This window comes from Stegastes partitus, unplaced genomic scaffold (assembly GCF_000690725.1).
Source record: "Stegastes partitus isolate 25-593 unplaced genomic scaffold, Stegastes_partitus-1.0.2 Scaffold271, whole genome shotgun sequence".
Classification (NCBI taxonomy): Eukaryota; Metazoa; Chordata; class Actinopteri; family Pomacentridae; genus Stegastes; species Stegastes partitus.
Window position 1 is genome coordinate 538,337 of NW_007578002.1, and position 16,907 is coordinate 555,243.

General features: G+C 40.6%; 1 protein-coding gene and 1 long non-coding RNA gene across 2 annotated transcripts; both read left to right on the forward strand.

Annotated features, from left to right (window-relative positions):
- Nucleotides 1-2,529: 2,529 nt before the first annotated feature.
- Nucleotides 2,530-4,942, forward strand: hrh2b (histamine receptor H2b). The gene is made up of 2 exons (XM_008282431.1): nucleotides 2,530-3,355; nucleotides 3,598-4,942. The coding sequence occupies exons 1-2, from the start codon at nucleotides 2,735-2,737 to the stop codon at nucleotides 4,072-4,074; spliced, it is 1,098 nt and encodes a 365-aa protein (XP_008280653.1). The 5' UTR covers nucleotides 2,530-2,734; the 3' UTR covers nucleotides 4,075-4,942.
- A 7,735-nt stretch (nucleotides 4,943-12,677) lies between these two features.
- LOC103357744 (uncharacterized) lies at nucleotides 12,678-13,852 on the forward strand. Its single transcript, XR_520220.1, has 5 exons — nucleotides 12,678-12,736; nucleotides 12,832-12,935; nucleotides 13,171-13,249; nucleotides 13,377-13,445; nucleotides 13,786-13,852. It is a non-coding gene; the product is annotated as an uncharacterized LOC103357744 (long non-coding RNA).
- Nucleotides 13,853-16,907: the final 3,055 nt, after the last annotated feature.

Here is a 16,907-nt window from a genome sequence, read left to right on the forward strand (position 1 = left end):
TGCTGCAGTGGGATTGAGGAAGTTATTACTGTTTGTTGAACTTGTGGGTGGATGACCACTTTATGGAGGTCACATGTACATAGGAGGATGATATATTGTGTGATACTGTATCTGACCTGAATCTAAATGGTAGTATATTGTGGTCTTGAGTTAATATCTGTAGTATATTTGTTTACCTCTACAATTTTGTTTGAATTTCTGGTACGGACACACATGCACTCACCAGTGTATGTGGCTTTTTTTCTCTTTAGTATGATTAGTGAAGATGAGATTAGATTACAGCAACCCGAGACGTGCGCTACACAACACCACCTACAAGCCAGCTGCGTCAGTGTGGTGGAGTTATTTTTAATTTTGGCCCCTAAATGTGTACAGATATGGATGTTTACATTCAGCTAAACTACATTTTGTTATAAGCATGTGAGGTTAGGGACTAGGATAGCATATAGGAAATTATCTTCATGATCCTTCCCTGTTTTAATCCAGCAACTGAACCGTTTAGAGCCAAGAGTCAAAAGTGACGGACAGGTCAGCAAAGGTCACTCAGCCCATTAGCTGAAAGGAATACAATGACACATTAGATTGCATTTTTCTTAAAAAGCAGATTGTACAGCTGTAAATACATTGAATCAGATAGAGTTTGGGTTTTTTTGGACCCCCTCCAGTGATGATAAAGTTGTTAACGTGTCCATGTGGTGTCGCTTTTTAAGCTGGAAGACACATCATGAGCAAAATAAGCAGTCAGCACCATGGCTGAGTATTTAACTTTTAAATTGTAAAGACTACAGCAAGATATTTTAACATGTAATAGCTAAGCTTGACTATCTGGAATTAAAATTAGAGATATTTACACCATTTTGCCTGTTGTCATGACACTGTGACTAGTTAGAATTTTTACTTCAGACATCTATAACGTCATTCTAATGAGTCGAAACGATAGATAGATATATCTAAAAATCAGTTATAACTGAATGGAACAAACTATCATTATGACCAAACTCAAATTGTTGTGTATGACATTGTTCATGCAAGACTTCTTATTGGATATTACTCCAACAAAACCTTTTAATGGTGTTAGCAGTTGCTGAAGTGGATAAGAGCTTTAGAAATACCATAAAACTAAAGAACGTACCAGTAGGGAATTTGTGAGAGTGACAGTTTCCTTCATTACAGACTTGTGGTCAAAATTTAATACAACTTTGGCCTCAAGCTGCTCTGAAATGCAATGTTTTTTTTTTATATGCAGTTACGGTTGCAGTGCTATGGTGTGTCACCTCACCTCACCTTGTCAAAACTCGAATTCAAGATATGACATTATGACTGGGCAGAATACCAGTTTGAGACGTCTACGTTATCATTTTGACCTGTCCTTTATGTGGGATGCAGACATCCTGAACTAAGGAGAATTATGGGTATTGTAAACTAGAGTTATCACTTGCCAGAAATGTACCGTAGATATCCGAAATTAGAATCACAACTAGTCACGATTCAGCTGCACATATCTGCAACGTGACTTGCGGATATCTGCAGCTGAATTTGAGATATCTTTAATGAGAAACACTGTACGCGTAACCGTGTCCTCGGAAGAATGACATTGTGGATATCGGAAATGTTCTTTTTATCTAGAATAAATAGAATTACAGATATGTGCTTCAGAATAGGTATTTGATGTTAAAAAGGTTTGCCCTTTATGTGACAAGAAAAAAAAAAAAGCACAGATACAGATCTTCAGGGTTGTACACAAAACAAACCTAAAGAACCGATACCGTCAGCTTGCAGAGAGGAGCTCTCTGTGTCCTTATTCTTCTTCAGAATCAGTTTCTAGTTTGAATATGTATAGCTAAAGTACAATATTACAGCTTGCTCCTGTGTAGTATGAAGCAGTTTTAGAGTCGTAGGAGAGCTGGTGTGCTTAAGCTGCAGCAAGATGGATGAATGAGTGAGGAAAGTGGCAGGAAATAGATCCACACAAGCAACAGCACAGAGTTGAATTTCAATTTTTTCAGGGATTATTTTATTAATAAAACTTCAAGATATTTAGTAGTGATGCACTGAGATGAGATTTGAGGAATTTAATGAAATCTTGAAGAGACACATCAATATGACAATCGCATTAAAAAAAAAAGGAACAGCGGCCTATTTTCTGACATATTATTGAACACACAGATTCGACGTACTTCTTTTTTTTTAAAAACCTCCAAACTTCAAAAACAAGAAGAAAGGGAAAACCAAAATTAACAAAATTTCCAACCCGCCGAAAAGGCAACAAGAAAATTTAAAGGAAAAACCCAAAAAAACTCCCAAAACAAATTCCCAACGAACAATTTTTGTCAATTTGACCATTATCTGGCAGCTGCAGTTAGACTATTTCATTAAATATCCACTAGATAAACACTGTTTTGAAGTATGTCAATAATAAAATAGAAAAAAAAATAGATGGCGAAATGTACATTTTTGAAGTATTCACTGCTGTTCTTGTTCTCCACCAGGGACGGGTTTTCCTCACTGTCAGTGGCACTCTGGAAAAAGACATGGCTCGGAAGTGCTTTCCACTCACTGATCTCCTTCTGAACCTAATTACCTTTGAACACAGGCACCATGGAGAGGACTGTCTGACGGGAAAGTGAATTTGCAGTAGCTGGGAAACTTTAAAGACACGTGGATGAGTCCTTTTGAAGAGTTTCTACTGAGATAGCAGCACCGTTTCCCAGCGCAGGAGGAGGAGGAGGGCATCATGATCTCCACAGCTCTCCGCTGGCTGGTCCTGCTGTTCTTTATCATCCTGACCATTGGCGGTAACGTGCTGGTTTGCTTGGCCGTCGGGCTCAGCCGCCGACTGTGGCGCATTGCGAACTGCTTTGTCGTGTCGCTGGCGGTGACGGATCTCCTGCTTGGCCTGCTGGTGATGCCCTTGTCTGCCACTGTGGAGCTGCGCAGCGGGAAATGGCCCCTCGGAGGAGCCCTGTGCAACATCTACATCTCAGTGGATGTCATGCTGTGTACAGCCTCCATCCTGACCCTCCTGGCAATCAGCGTGGACCGATACCTGGCCATCTCAGCTCCCCTCAGCCACTCCCGGAGAGTTACCCCTCTACGGGTGGCGCTGGTCATCACCGCCATCTGGACCTTGTCAGTAGCTGTGTCCTTCGTGCCCATCCACCTGGGATGGAACACAGCAGACTATAGAGTGCAGCACTCGGACTGGGGCATGGGAGACGAGGAGGAGGAGGGACGCTACTGCCAGTTCGAATGGAATAACAACTATGTTCTTATTTATACCTTTGGCTCATTTTACCTGCCTCTGGTGCTTATGTGTGGAATGTATCTTTGCATATTCAGAGTGGCCCGAGAACAGGTCAGTGTTTCTCATGGTTATGTAAACTGTGATGCACATAAGAGGTCATAACTTAAGGCTTAAACTACTTTGTGCAACTGTCTGAAGTTATTATTCTGGATATTACTAGACACACACACACACACATCCATCCAAGGTCGTGTTGCCTTGGAATGGTAAATCTTGTATTATTTTGTCAGTATGCAAGCTAAAGCCTAAGATTTCCTTTTCTGTGTCCTCTGGCTCTCTATCCTTCTTTGCAGGCGCGTCGTATTCGTGCTACCACCCCGTCCTCCGCACGCACGGCGACTGCTGCTATAGCCAGAGAGCACAAAGCCACAGTGACCCTGGCAGCTGTACTGGGCGCTTTTGTCATCTGTTGGTTTCCCTACTTCACCTTCTTCACCTGCAAAGGCATAAAGGAAAAGATGAACCCCCCAAATACACTTCACTCAATAGTCCTGTGGATGGGTTATTTTAACTCAGCCCTTAATCCCATCCTGTATCCAGCCTTCAACAGGGATTTCCGCAAGGCCTACGGAGAGCTGCTGCGCTGCCGAGGGTCGTCTCGCAGAAAACTGCCGTTTACCCGCGCGTCCGTGCATAAACGATTGACCTTCACTAATGGAAAAAAGGTCTCCAGACAATCTGAGAAACATATAGACACAGTGAAGACAGAAACTGAGGAGAAGCGCATCAGTCTGCTTGAGGGAAATGGGTTCCCTAATGAGCCAAGATGAAATGCTGTGGATCCCGTTGCACTGATGGACTGTAGTGCAGCAGTGAAATATTATAATTGCAAACTTGCTCAGCTGCTCACACTAACACATTAGCTAACGATTTACAGTATAAGTTAAAAGTTTAGTGTCAAGTGCCAAAGATTATAAAATTCACGGCACGATACAGCGATTGCTACATAACTGCTTTGTTAGTGTACAAGATCCAAAGTTCAAGTGCCTAATTAATAGGTTCACGTCAGTTTGGTAATTAATTTTACACTCAGAGAAGTTGGCAGTATTGGGCCGTCTGTTTAACGGACTCTCGTCGGACAGCAGACAACGGTCTGCTTCGAACCAGAATGGAGTAGAGCTGCCTGGACTGAATGGATGACTCAGTAAGTTTCCCAGCAAGCCGCATGGAGACACAGGTGGTTAAAAGTTTGCAAATTGTTTGTTTTTTCTTCCTTCAGTTCCAACAGGGGAAGTAAATAAGTGACCAGCAGGTTGATATGATGCGTACAATATGTGCACATTTGACTTGACCCAAGCAGGACGACTAAAGGACTTCCTGGATGTTTCAGCAGACGAACTGCAACCGAACAACACGTGCGTTTTAAATTAAAAGTTGAGCTATGGTGAAGACTGCTTGCAGTGAAGTGCATTCTTTGAGTTTTCATACTTTTTAAAGACTTTTTCAAGAGACAACATTGTACCAAGTAAAAAGAAAAACAGCATGAAGACTATCTTGTTAAATTATAATGACAACTTTGCTACCTAATGCATGTTACGAGACAACGATGACAGACAATGTGGAATGTAACGACTTGACAAATTGTGAAAAATAACTTCAGGATGAAAAAATGGAATTAAAGCGCACTGATGGTTGTTATGACAAGTAAATCTTTTATATATATATTTATATATTTTACATATGCAGAATAGCTGTTAGCTTCCCTGTAACTGATATATTCATTCATATTCTTGTTCATTTTAATGCCTAGTAGAACTAAAGGTACATCTGCTTGGACAAATATAATAAAAATAGCTCATAAGAGTCTAATTTAAGAGCTGATATCTAGCCATTTCCCAGGGTTTACTTGATAAAAACCAAAATCACTAAAGTGCCAAGCCAAAAACAGTGCTTCTAGGAATTCCATGTTTTCTTTTCTGTCTGTTTTGGTCACATGATACACACGGGAGTTAGTACTTGATTGCATAACCACTGTTTTTGATGACTACAACCATGTGTCTTGGCACACAATTGCATTTGCCCTGTTCCACCCATACTGAAACAACCCCGGATGGTCACTGATCCACCCCCATGTTTTACTGTAGGGGCAAGACAGTCTGGTCTGTAGGCTCCTCCAGGCTTCCTCCGAACAAGTAAGTTGGCTGGAGTGGGCATCAATTTGGATTCATCACTGAAGAGAACCTTCGCCCAATCATCAGCAGTCCAATCCTTGTGATCCCCAGCAAAGAGTAACCGTCCTTCAAACTGTCCTTGCCGAACAAGTCACATTTCTCGAGGTCCCTGGAGGTCTGACGTTGATTCCTGACACAGGAACAGATGAGTGCATGGTGATCTCGTGGGGTAGAAAGACGTTTCCTGCTCCGACCAGCTAGCAGTTTGGTAGTACCATGTTGGGCTTGTTTTTTTCTTGGTGCAATGAACGGCTGTCTTGGAGATCTTCAGTTTTTTCGCTACCTGTTTCTCACTCGTGCCAATTTCCAGCAGAGCCAAGATGGCTGCCTTTGTGGCTTCACATAATTCTTTTGTTTTAGGTATTATGTGAGAGCTGACAACGACTGAGCTGTGCTACGGATTGAATGTAAGCAGGAAACCATTGTAGGTCTCTGCATGTTGCATAAAATGCAAAATGTGTTGCTTAAAATGGAATACAATGAAGCTTAAGCATGTCAAATAGGACATAAAGTATGATGTAACCAGCTGCAGTTTTTGTCATGTTCATTGTACTCTTCAGGTAATGTACCTTGAGTGGTACCAGGCATTCAAATGAACAAGAAATGGAAGAAAACAAGGGTGGTCTAATCATTTTTTTCGCCTGCAAAGATGTGTACCACTCCCAGCGAAACCTGTCTGTGGATGAGCGCATGGTCGCCACCAAAGCCAGAATTGCTCTGAAGCAGAACATGAAGAACAAGCCAACAAGATGGGGGATAAAACTTTATGTGCTGTCAGACAACACAGGCTACACTGTTGACTTCAACATTTACACAGGCATGTCCACTCTGGTCACTGGGAAGGGGCTGTCGTTTGATGCTGTGGTGTCACTCATCAACAAAAACTTCCTGGGATCGGGATATCGCATTTATTGTGACAACTTTTACATCAGCCCAGCACTGTTCAACCACCTTCATGACCTGGGGTTTGGAGCCTGTGGGACATTTCTGGATACAAGAGTTGGCATCCCAAAAACTAAGCTGAATGCCCTGAACAAAAAAATCACCCCGAGGGACCATCAGGTGGATCAGAGAGGGAGCTCTCATATTCATCAAGTGGATGGACACGAGGGAGGTGAGTGTGTGCTCCTCTCTGCACACTGCTTTCTCAGGGGACTCTGTAAAAGAGCATCCAAGGTTGGTGGAAAGTACAGGGCAGTGGAGAGGTGATCGACCTGTCAGACCAGCTGATTGGCTTTTACTCCTCATGGAGAAAGAGCAGGAAGTGCTATGTGACCGTGTTGCACCACTTTGTGGACATTGCAGTAACAAACAGCTACCTGCTGCACAAGGAGCCGTCTGGCAGTCGAGCTGTGTGGAGTGCCCTCACAACCAGTCCCGGAGACCTACCAGCACATCCTTGTTGCCATCGCTGAGGAGGCATCTGGCTCAAAGGAAGCTACACAGGGGCGCAGGAAGTGCAGACTGTGTAATAAGTGGACTCCCTTCATGTGTGAGGCATATAAAGTGCCTCTGTGTGTAATTGTGGACAGGAAGTGTCAGGTCTTAAGGGGTTAAGGAGAGGCTTTTATCGTCTATCAGTCTGTTTTGTATTGATATTAAGGTATCACCTGTTCAAATACCAACACCCACTCCTTTTTGCAAGTTCCTTCCTGGTGCAGCTCCTATTGGACCTAGAGCGATGTGAGTATCTCTTTAACCTAAAAGTTAGGCCTAAAGGTGCTACATATGGTCAGTGTAGGTAATTTTAAGTGGCTTTCAACAGGGATGAAGTACCTGGGTGTGAAATTAGGTGCTGACTTATCAGAAATAATGAAAATTAATATGACTTCTCTCCTTACTAAAATCAAGAATTAGCCTGGAAAAGTGGAAAATGTTGAATCTAAGCCTTTGGGGGAAGATAAACACTGTGAAAATGGTTATTGCACGGCAATTCAATTACTTGTCAATGATGCTTCCAATTTCAATATCGGGAGAACATTTTAAGCAATACAATCAAATGATAGCAGATTATCTGTGGAATGGCAAAAAGCCAAGGATAAAATTACAGAAGTTGTAACAAGAAGGGATGGCGGGCTGTCATTACTAAATGTAGAGCTGTACAACATGGCCTTTGAGATGAACAAACTTGTGAATCACTGCAAAAGGAGGTGTAATGATGTGGAGTGGGGAACTATTGAACACAACAATACCGCCCCCTTCAGTCCATTTGATGTTCTGTCACAAAGAATCCTGTGTAAAGGCAGAGAGCTTAATCCAATTTTGCAGCATTCTAGAAATGTTTGAACTAAATTTCATAAACTGCTCAGGATCTCCCCCTAAAAGTAGCTATATTCATCATTTTGGAACAACCCGGCTATAAAAGCAGGTGGGAAAGTTGTTTTTTGGGCTCCCTGGCTGTCTAGGGGCATTAGAAGTATTGCAGATCTTGTTGAGGATAAAACAGTAAAAGCTTCCCTGGATCAGTTTAACTTGAGCAATAAATCCGAAATATTTGCAAATAAGAAGTGTTCTGAGTAAGATACTTAAGCAGATACCTGAACAAGACAGTGTTGTACAGGCTTACCTTAAACTACCTCACAAGTGTCAGTCAGCTTCTATGTTTTATAAAATGTCATCTAGAGCAATGTACGATAACAGTGAGAGTCTAAGACTTGTTTGGCAGCGGGATCTGTATGTGGACATAGATAAGGACTCGTGGCATGCAAGAATTTCCTGTATGGGATGGTTCACAAGAGAGGCACGAGGAAAGCTCATTCATTATAAGATTATTCGTCAATATTATTTTACGCCGACAACGCTGTTCAAAATGGGCATCCTTCAGAATAGTATGTGTTGGAAATGTAACAGCTATGGAGGACATTTATTCATGCCATGTGGTTCAACCATTATGGAAGAAAATAATTTAAACGTATGAAGAACGGTTGGGTACACTCTTACCTGAGTCTGCCCAGCTCTGTCTTTTGGGAGACAGATCCTGTCTATCCAATATGACTAAAAGCATAAGTGCTTTAGTCCAAACTGCAAGGTGGCGCAGTTGGTAGCACTGTTGCCTCACAGCAAGAAGGTGGTTGGGGCCACTGGGATCTTTCTGCATGGAGTTTGCATGTTCTTCCCGTGCAGTGTGGGTTCTCACCGGGTTCTTCTGCTTCCTCCCACAGTCCAAAAACATGCTGAGGTTCATTGGTGATTCTGACTTGGTAATGGATGGATGGAAGCTACTGGGGGAAATACAAGGAGAATAAACACGACCCTATTTTGCACATAGGGCAGTGTTTGAGTCATTTACTCTCCCATATCTGCAAAATAAACTCTTTCATGAGGCTTTCAATCAAGAGAGAGTTACTGTAAGATCGTTAGATTTTTAACTCACAGCGAAGTTTAGCATTTTTACAGATTTTACGTATTAACTTGTGTACTAACGGCTTTTTGAAGTACATGAGTAATTTCTGGTTCCAAAAACATTGCACAAAAGTGTAAATATCACATTATCAGACTAAAGAGGCACTAATGGAGTCTTCTCCAATTTGGTAGGATTCATCACTTTTGGCAACAATTACCGAATTTAGCTCCAGATTCAATTTCACCAGTATCCCCTGGGAGGAACACATGCTGCTTTGCGGAAAAACACTGACGAATAAAGCAAAATTAACTTCGGCTGTGACGCCAACCTACTGCTTCTCTGCCTGTCTACACCCAGCTCCAGCAGGAGCTTCAGGGACAACACAATGAGATTTCCCGAGAGATAAGGCTGAAGGAGAAACTGGACAAGGAGGTAAAGCAGCTACATATCGACATGGAGGCCAAGATGGGTGACATCAAAGCTCTAAACCTGCAGAGCCAAAAGGCCGAAGACGAGCAGCAGAGACTTGAGCAGCAGCTAAAAGAGCTAAAGGTAGGCAGGGGGGACTGCAGACTGTACAGAGGGCTTTTTAGAAAACCAATTACTATCATTTTGCTAATTTTTTTTCCCCACACATATGCATATAACATTGAACTAGATGCTGTGAGTAAAAGGAAACAAGAGCAAGACAGGATACAGTGGGTTGAAATCTGGTGGCTGTGTAGGTCATATTCAGAGTGTTTTCATGTAGATCATTTAGTGTCTGGAAGCGCCTGCAATTTTTCAGATTTTTATACTCATCTGTCACCTATCCATACACCAGCAAAATGGATGTATAGTTAGGTATATGTTAATTAAAGCCAAATGTGTGGGCCAGTAACACATTATATGAACCTACAAAACAATGTGCATTCAACAGAACCAGAAGGTACATCAGGAAACTTAAAAACCCCTACACATGCATCTCTTGGATGGCTACCGTAACATTCATGTGGATAACACAGAGTGTACTGGAGAGGGGTACTGAACATAATTTCCTTCCCTGACACTGACAGATCTTCAATGAGCGATCCACCAAGGAGCTAGAGCAGATGCAGGTGAAGAACTCCAAGCTGCAGCAGGAATGTGAGCAGCTCTCGTCTGCCAGAGAACACCTCGCCCTAGAAAATCAACAGAGTGCAAATGATCTTAAGGTACATGGTTACCAAGCAATACAGACGTCTAGACCACTTTCAGACCAACATTAGTGGAGGGTAAGCGATTGTAAATGATGCGACTGTGCTCGCTGGAACCACAAGGTGCCACTGTTTAGACACTTTAAACAGTCATCAAAATGCACAACAAGCCAGATTTGTATCACTGTCTTGTGGATGCACAGTAGCATATGCCATCCAAAACCTTTTCCCCTCCCTCCTCGTGTGTAATTGTTCATACAACGCCAACCCTTCCACTGGCCAGATGACTGAAGAGGAGGTGATTCAGATGCGTCAGGAGGTTGCCAAACAAATAAAGATGAGAGAAGAAGTTCAGAAGAAGTTCCACCAGGTGGAGGATCAGAAGGCTGACGTGGACGTGCACAGGGAGACAGTGAAAGCTCAGATAACTGCCCTGGAGAAAGGTACGGGTATTTGATGTATCATAGACATACACATGTGCAGCAAGTACACAGACTAGATTAGGGCTTGAAAAGCCATCAGCATTAAGCTAGAATTTGGGCCTAGGTCTACAGAAGACAGATTCAGCTCTTGGAGGTAGTGGTACAGTAAAGAAACACACATACAACTTCAGATGCAGTTGGTATCATGTATTAATATGTGACAGTATATACAGTGGAAACCAGTATCTACAGTCTGCAGAGTTCATTGGAAAAGTGCACTTGACATTTGTGATGCACTGACACATTCAACAACAACCAGTCTCTGTTTCGGCCACTATGGCAGCTGTTCTACACACAATATTGAGTGTTGCAAAAGCATAAAGTTCATGAAATATGAGGCGCACAAAAATCGCCCAGCATGTGAGCTACAAAGGTAGAGTCCCAGGATGTTAACAGTCCATGACTTAAAGTGCAAGTGCATGTGTGTGTGTGTGTGTGTGTGTGTGTGCGCCTCCTACCAGACCAGGAGGGGCCCTTAACTGGGATTGCTCGGCTCCAGTGTCTTAGCTCGCCATCGATTCGATTCTGCGTCCTTACAGGTACCCTGGCCTGTATAATGTAAACAGGACCACACCTTAACATTTCATCAACTAGTTATATTCAGTGTACACAATAATTAATACATAATTCATGAGCAGCAAGAGAATAACCATTTCTCAATAAAGTGCATTTGGGTTAACATCAAGTCACTTCATAATTAATCATGAAAAATCTTCCTACTTCACTCATTTCTTAAATAACATACATTCACACAGTTCAAGATCAACGTAAACATTCTGTAGTGGTGCTGTAGTGGCACATTCATCTCCAGATACCATGAGCATTAGCATTTAAAAGCTAGGTGTACCGTAGCCAGTCCATACAAACGAGACCGGCATATGCTAATGCTAATGCTAATGCTAACAACAACAGGCAGACTCACCAATTCCGGAATATATCCGACGCACCACGCGACCAACTTATCCCTCCCCCGGCGCTGGTTAGTGTCTAAACGGTGAAATGATGTAACTGAGGCATTCAGAATGATACAACCAAAAACTTACGACTGAGGATGACATTTGTTTGTAGCGACCAACCTGTTGCAGCCACTTAGACACTGACATAAACGGATATCTCCTGTATTCCCAGTTTGTGTTCCCCTCAGTGTGATCCCTGTGAGCTCATCAGTCTCCATTCTAAACGACTGATGAGATGATGAAATGAAAAATACTTTATTCATCCCAGAAGGGAAATTCAATTGATGAACATAAACTGATTTTAACAATAACTTCATGAAAAAATAATGTTAAAAATGACATATATACACATGTATGTTTCCAACACCTACAGATTCATTTGCACACACACCTTAAATACACACACACNACACCTACAGATTCATTTGCACACACACCTTAAATACACACACACACACACACACACACACACCAGTTGCTTCTTTCTTTCTCTCTCTGCAGATCTTGAATCTTCCCAAAAGCAAGTGGAGGCAGACAAGAAAGCCATAGATGAGCTGATCCGAGAGAGAGGGACATCCTAAATAAGGTGTCTAGTGCAGTTTAGATAGTTTTGTGGTGACACTGTACATAGTGGTGAGTTATGTATTTAAATGGCTGTACAATTACAAGAGCAACGTACTGCTCTAGAAGTGAACCAAAGAATATTTATCCTGGTCCCTATCCATCAACAGCACATCAGCAACCACTTCTTTGTGATTTCTTTACAACACTAAAATAATAAGTTCTGCATCTCGACTAAATAGACCCTGATTTAATACTTGCAAATTTAAAACCAGAATTAAGATATATTTTCTAGTATTTCTGGGTCTGTGTGTATAGTCAAGGCTTGTTTTCTTTTGAAAAGAATGACATGAATGAATGAAAAATACTTTATTTATCCCAGAAGGGAAATTCAATGAACATGATCAGAGCTGTACAGTCAACCGAGAAACGAGCTTTTTTGTCGACATTGAAATAGTTGCTGGATGGCTTCATACCATTTGTTATCGTCACCAATGAATGCCGTGATCATGGCTGCCGATCACTACAATCAGCCTCGAGGTAATGCACAATGCACACCACATGGTGTCACTGTTGATAGTTCAAGTGTAGAAATACTTAAAAAGTGTGTGTGTATGTGTGTGTGTGTGTGTGTGTGTAGTCCATCCGGAAGCTTCTTGAGTCCTCTCAGGATGTTTTCCCGATCGTCCCAACCATCGAAGTAAAACTTGTGGCATTTGGTGTCGTGAGATTCCTGAAAAACGGGTAACACGTTAAAATCACCCAATTTAACGTCTTTATTTTCCTTTGCTCGTTGGGCTTTTTAAGTGCTTAATGTGTGACATGATGTGTGTTTTTAGATGGAATCTGTTGGATGTTGCTATCGTCTTGGCTTCCATCACCGGCATACTTTCCATGGACATGGAAGTGGCGGATGAAAACCGTTACTAAGACAGTGTTACAGGTAAACACAGACAGTTTGTGGGTGATATTTTCAGTCAGATTTATTATAAAAGCATTTATAAGTGATTTTGCTTTGTGCACAAATAAACATGTCCCTTCTGGATCTGTGTTGAGTTGATGAATCTGGCAAATGGTAGAGAACACAAAAAAATGGCTAAATCAAGGCTTGCAGCTCCTTTTAATTAAGACACACGGAATAATTTGACAGCTTGACAGCATCTGAATTTCGGTTCCAGGTTGGAAACACTTGTCTGCTCTTCCTCTTCTTCTGTTACATCTGTGCTGCACTGGGAGTGGAGCTCTTTGGCAAACTAGGTCAGTCACACTACTGGTATATAGGGTACTGGTGGTTGTATGCTATGGCTGCCTACCACGGTCAGTTTCAGTTATTTCACACCTGCCAGCCGGTGAATGATCAAAATCTTGTTCTGTTCCTCTTTAGGACACAATGCGGGAGTGTCACCCGCATGCCGGTGTGAGCTTTGTGGTCATAACCCGGCTTGTGCTGATGGTAACGAAAGCACTCAAACATGCAGCCATTCACTGATAAAACCAGTTGTAATGCTTTGACACATTCAGATCTCTCTCCATGCATATACATATGCCTGAACATGTACCTGAAAGAGTAATATTGAACATTCTTATGCATGAAATCCCCTGGAATATGTGTCTCCCGTTAAAGCTGCTAAGTGCAGTCATCGAGTGATGCAGACGCTGTTTCTAAAAAGAGATCTTACTTGATTTTTTAAATTGTAATTCATTAACCCAACCTTTGAAACGTCAGTCCTGAAACTGATTTCTTTATCAATATTGAAATACCGCTGTAACAGAAGAATATTTGAATATTTCAGAACAAGCCTACTAACAATTATCGCCCCCCGAGGAGGAAGGAGGAAGGAGGAGGATGAGGAGGAGGAGGAGGAGGAAGGAGAAGGAGGAGGAGGAGGAAGGAGGACGAGGACCCGTCAGCCACTGAGCAGGCCTAGCTGTGGAGCCAGAATTCATTCCAGCGATGTCAATGTTGTAAATAGTTGGTTCGATATTGTTTTAATAAGTTATGACACAACTTCCAACACATTTTTTATTTTCATTTGTAATTCATTCTAAATGGTCTTCCTGTTTTCTACTTCTTCTGTTTTTAGTACATCCTGTCAATTTCATTTCAATCTTTTTGCTCATTATTTCGCTGCTTTACTGTAAGTAGGTGATAAAAACAGAATGTAATGCCGTATAATACTACAGGATCCATATGGTGGGGGCTGAGGACTGCTTCTGGAAACACGTTGGTTTTTAAGATCTACATGACCACAAAATCAGAAGTAGAGTCTTGACTATTCACAGCAACAGCTCATTAGCAGGTTAAGATGAACTCATCTCTGGAGGCTGATAATGAAGTCTTTGAGTGGTAATGACACCTGAACATAGAGGGAACCTCTGTCCCTTCATCATCACAGCTGTCGTCTTTCATCAAGCAGTGATATATGCTGTGGAAACTCTGGAAGAGCTTGATGTAGGATGAGGAGCCCGACTCATGCAACGCCAGCATCACTTCTAAAGATCCCTCTCACATCCTTAGTCTTACATCCTCCTTCAGCGGGAGTCACATCCAGATTCATGGGAGAAAGGGAAACAAAGATAAGTCAGCGCATGGATGTCATCTGGCCTTGAGAGGTGCAGGCGGTCTTGCCTGTCCTCCTACGATGAGGTCTACATGACTTTAAGAATCTATAGAAGCTACACATCTGCTACAAGCATGACATTTACCTAATCAGGGTTCAATATAGTCTCGAAAAGATCAACTTTAAATAAGGAAAGTAATTTTTCCTTCACATTGAAATGCTCACAAAATGTCTATATCAAGCATGCTTGTTCAAATAAATGCTCCTCTGTATTTATTTTATTTCAGCTTGTGCTTATACTGAGCTTAAGCCATCAGGTTACGTCTCTCACACCTCCTCACATAGAGTCGGTGCATTTACAGCCACTCCTGTGGTGGGTTCAGCGGTCCAAACGGGCTTCACAGTGACAGTTCTCTCTTTCTTGTTCCTCAGAGTAATTCCTCAGCCAGGGCAGTTATAGTACAACCATGGCAACCAGCGTCTGTGCAGCTCTGGCCTGTGTGAGCCACGTTGCCGTGGTAATGTGAGGCCTCTGACATGCTATTTCTCCTTTCATCCTTTTCTATTCTTCTTTTTTATTTCTTCTTGAGCTTAAAGAAACGGCTGCTGAGGCTGATGAACTTGGGGTTGTGAGGAGGAACGTTTATTTTTTTGTACAGTACGAATGTGAGCGAGCAGCCCAGCTCCTCCTGTGCACTGACGTCATGTTTTCAGTGCATCACTGTGCAGCTCCCCTCTTTGTCTTTGGCTGCTCTATTTGCTTGCCAATTTCTAAAATCATCTATCTGTGCTATTCTGTCTTGTTTTCATTGATGCTTTTTCAGGTATGTGCTAATCGCCAGCTATAAAAACAGAATATTCATCACTTAAGAGACAGCTACTAGGCTCAGCATTGCTTGATATATATATATATATATGTCCAACATAAACAAGCCTTCAGTGAAACACACTCTGACTGCTTATTTTCTCAATTCTCTCAAACCCATCAGGCTGTGAAAAGCCTAATCTGCAAATCTGCTCAGATCTGTGAGCAGGATGTTCCAGGCCTCGGGGATAGCCATATTATAATATCCTGCAGCCTAAGCACGAGAGTAAGTGTGATAAAAATATGTCATGTGAGTGCATGTGTTTGCTGATAGAGCTTTGAGATAGGAGGACTAAAATCCAAACACAGATTGAAATTTGGGATTAAGCAGATTTGGAAGCAAGCGAGAAACATCATGATAATTTACGATGTTTTGCAACTTTATTTTATTTTTTAATGCCTGTTGTCTATGGAGTAGTGAGTGCCAAATTAAAAAAATAAATCAATAAAATAATAACAAAATACAAGTGGAAATAAAAAGAAGAATAAATGAAATAAAAAATAATTAATATGGCATTATTAATTAAAAATGAATCCATAAAAGAAAAGGCTAATAAAAGTAGAACTATAAAGACAAAATAATAATAATAATAATAATTTATTTATTTTTAGGTATATATTTTTTAAAAATTTAAAAATTAAATTTCATTTAAAAAAATTTTTAATTCATTTTTATTTTTTAAATTTTGTTCATTATTATTTTTTAAACATTTTTTTTTAAATGTATTTTTTATAATGTCGCTTTAAAAGCAAAGGAAATAGGCACAGAAAAATGTGCGCAGTAGGAATGTCGTTGTGCCTTTGCTTTTCAAGTGACATCATATATAATAATAGTAATAATAAAAAATAAAAATGAAAAAATTATTTAAAAAAACAACAAAAATAAGTAATAAATTAAAAATGAAACAAAAAAATTATAGTAAAGAAATTGCTTTTATTTATATTACTTTATTTATTTGTCTTTATATTTCTACTTTTATCAGCATTTATTTTATGGATTCATTTTTTGATTATTATTGCTATATATTTCCGCATTTTTTATTTCTTATTTTATTTATTTTTCTTTTTATTTCCACTTTTATTTTATTATTCTTTTATTGATTTAATTTTAGAATTTGGCACTCTCACCACTCCATAGTTGTCTGAACACTGAATTGATATCTAATAATTTTAAAGACTAAAAAGTGGTAATTTTGCTGTAAATTTTAGTTTTGAAATTTCCAATATTTTATTTTTGTTTTTTTTTTTAACTTTAAGACACTGACTCTCAGCCAATAATCTGGACTTTAGATATACTTGTAGTGTACCTTTTTTTAAATTTCCTGTTATGTCTGTTCATCATAACATCCAAACTGAGAAATTTTCTTGTCTAATCGAAAAAGCAAAATGAATTTGTATCATGCTTTACGTCTTGTACCTTTCTGTGTCTTCTTACTTTATCATGATGATGTGAACAAGCACTGGATATTATAAAACATTTTTCAGGGAA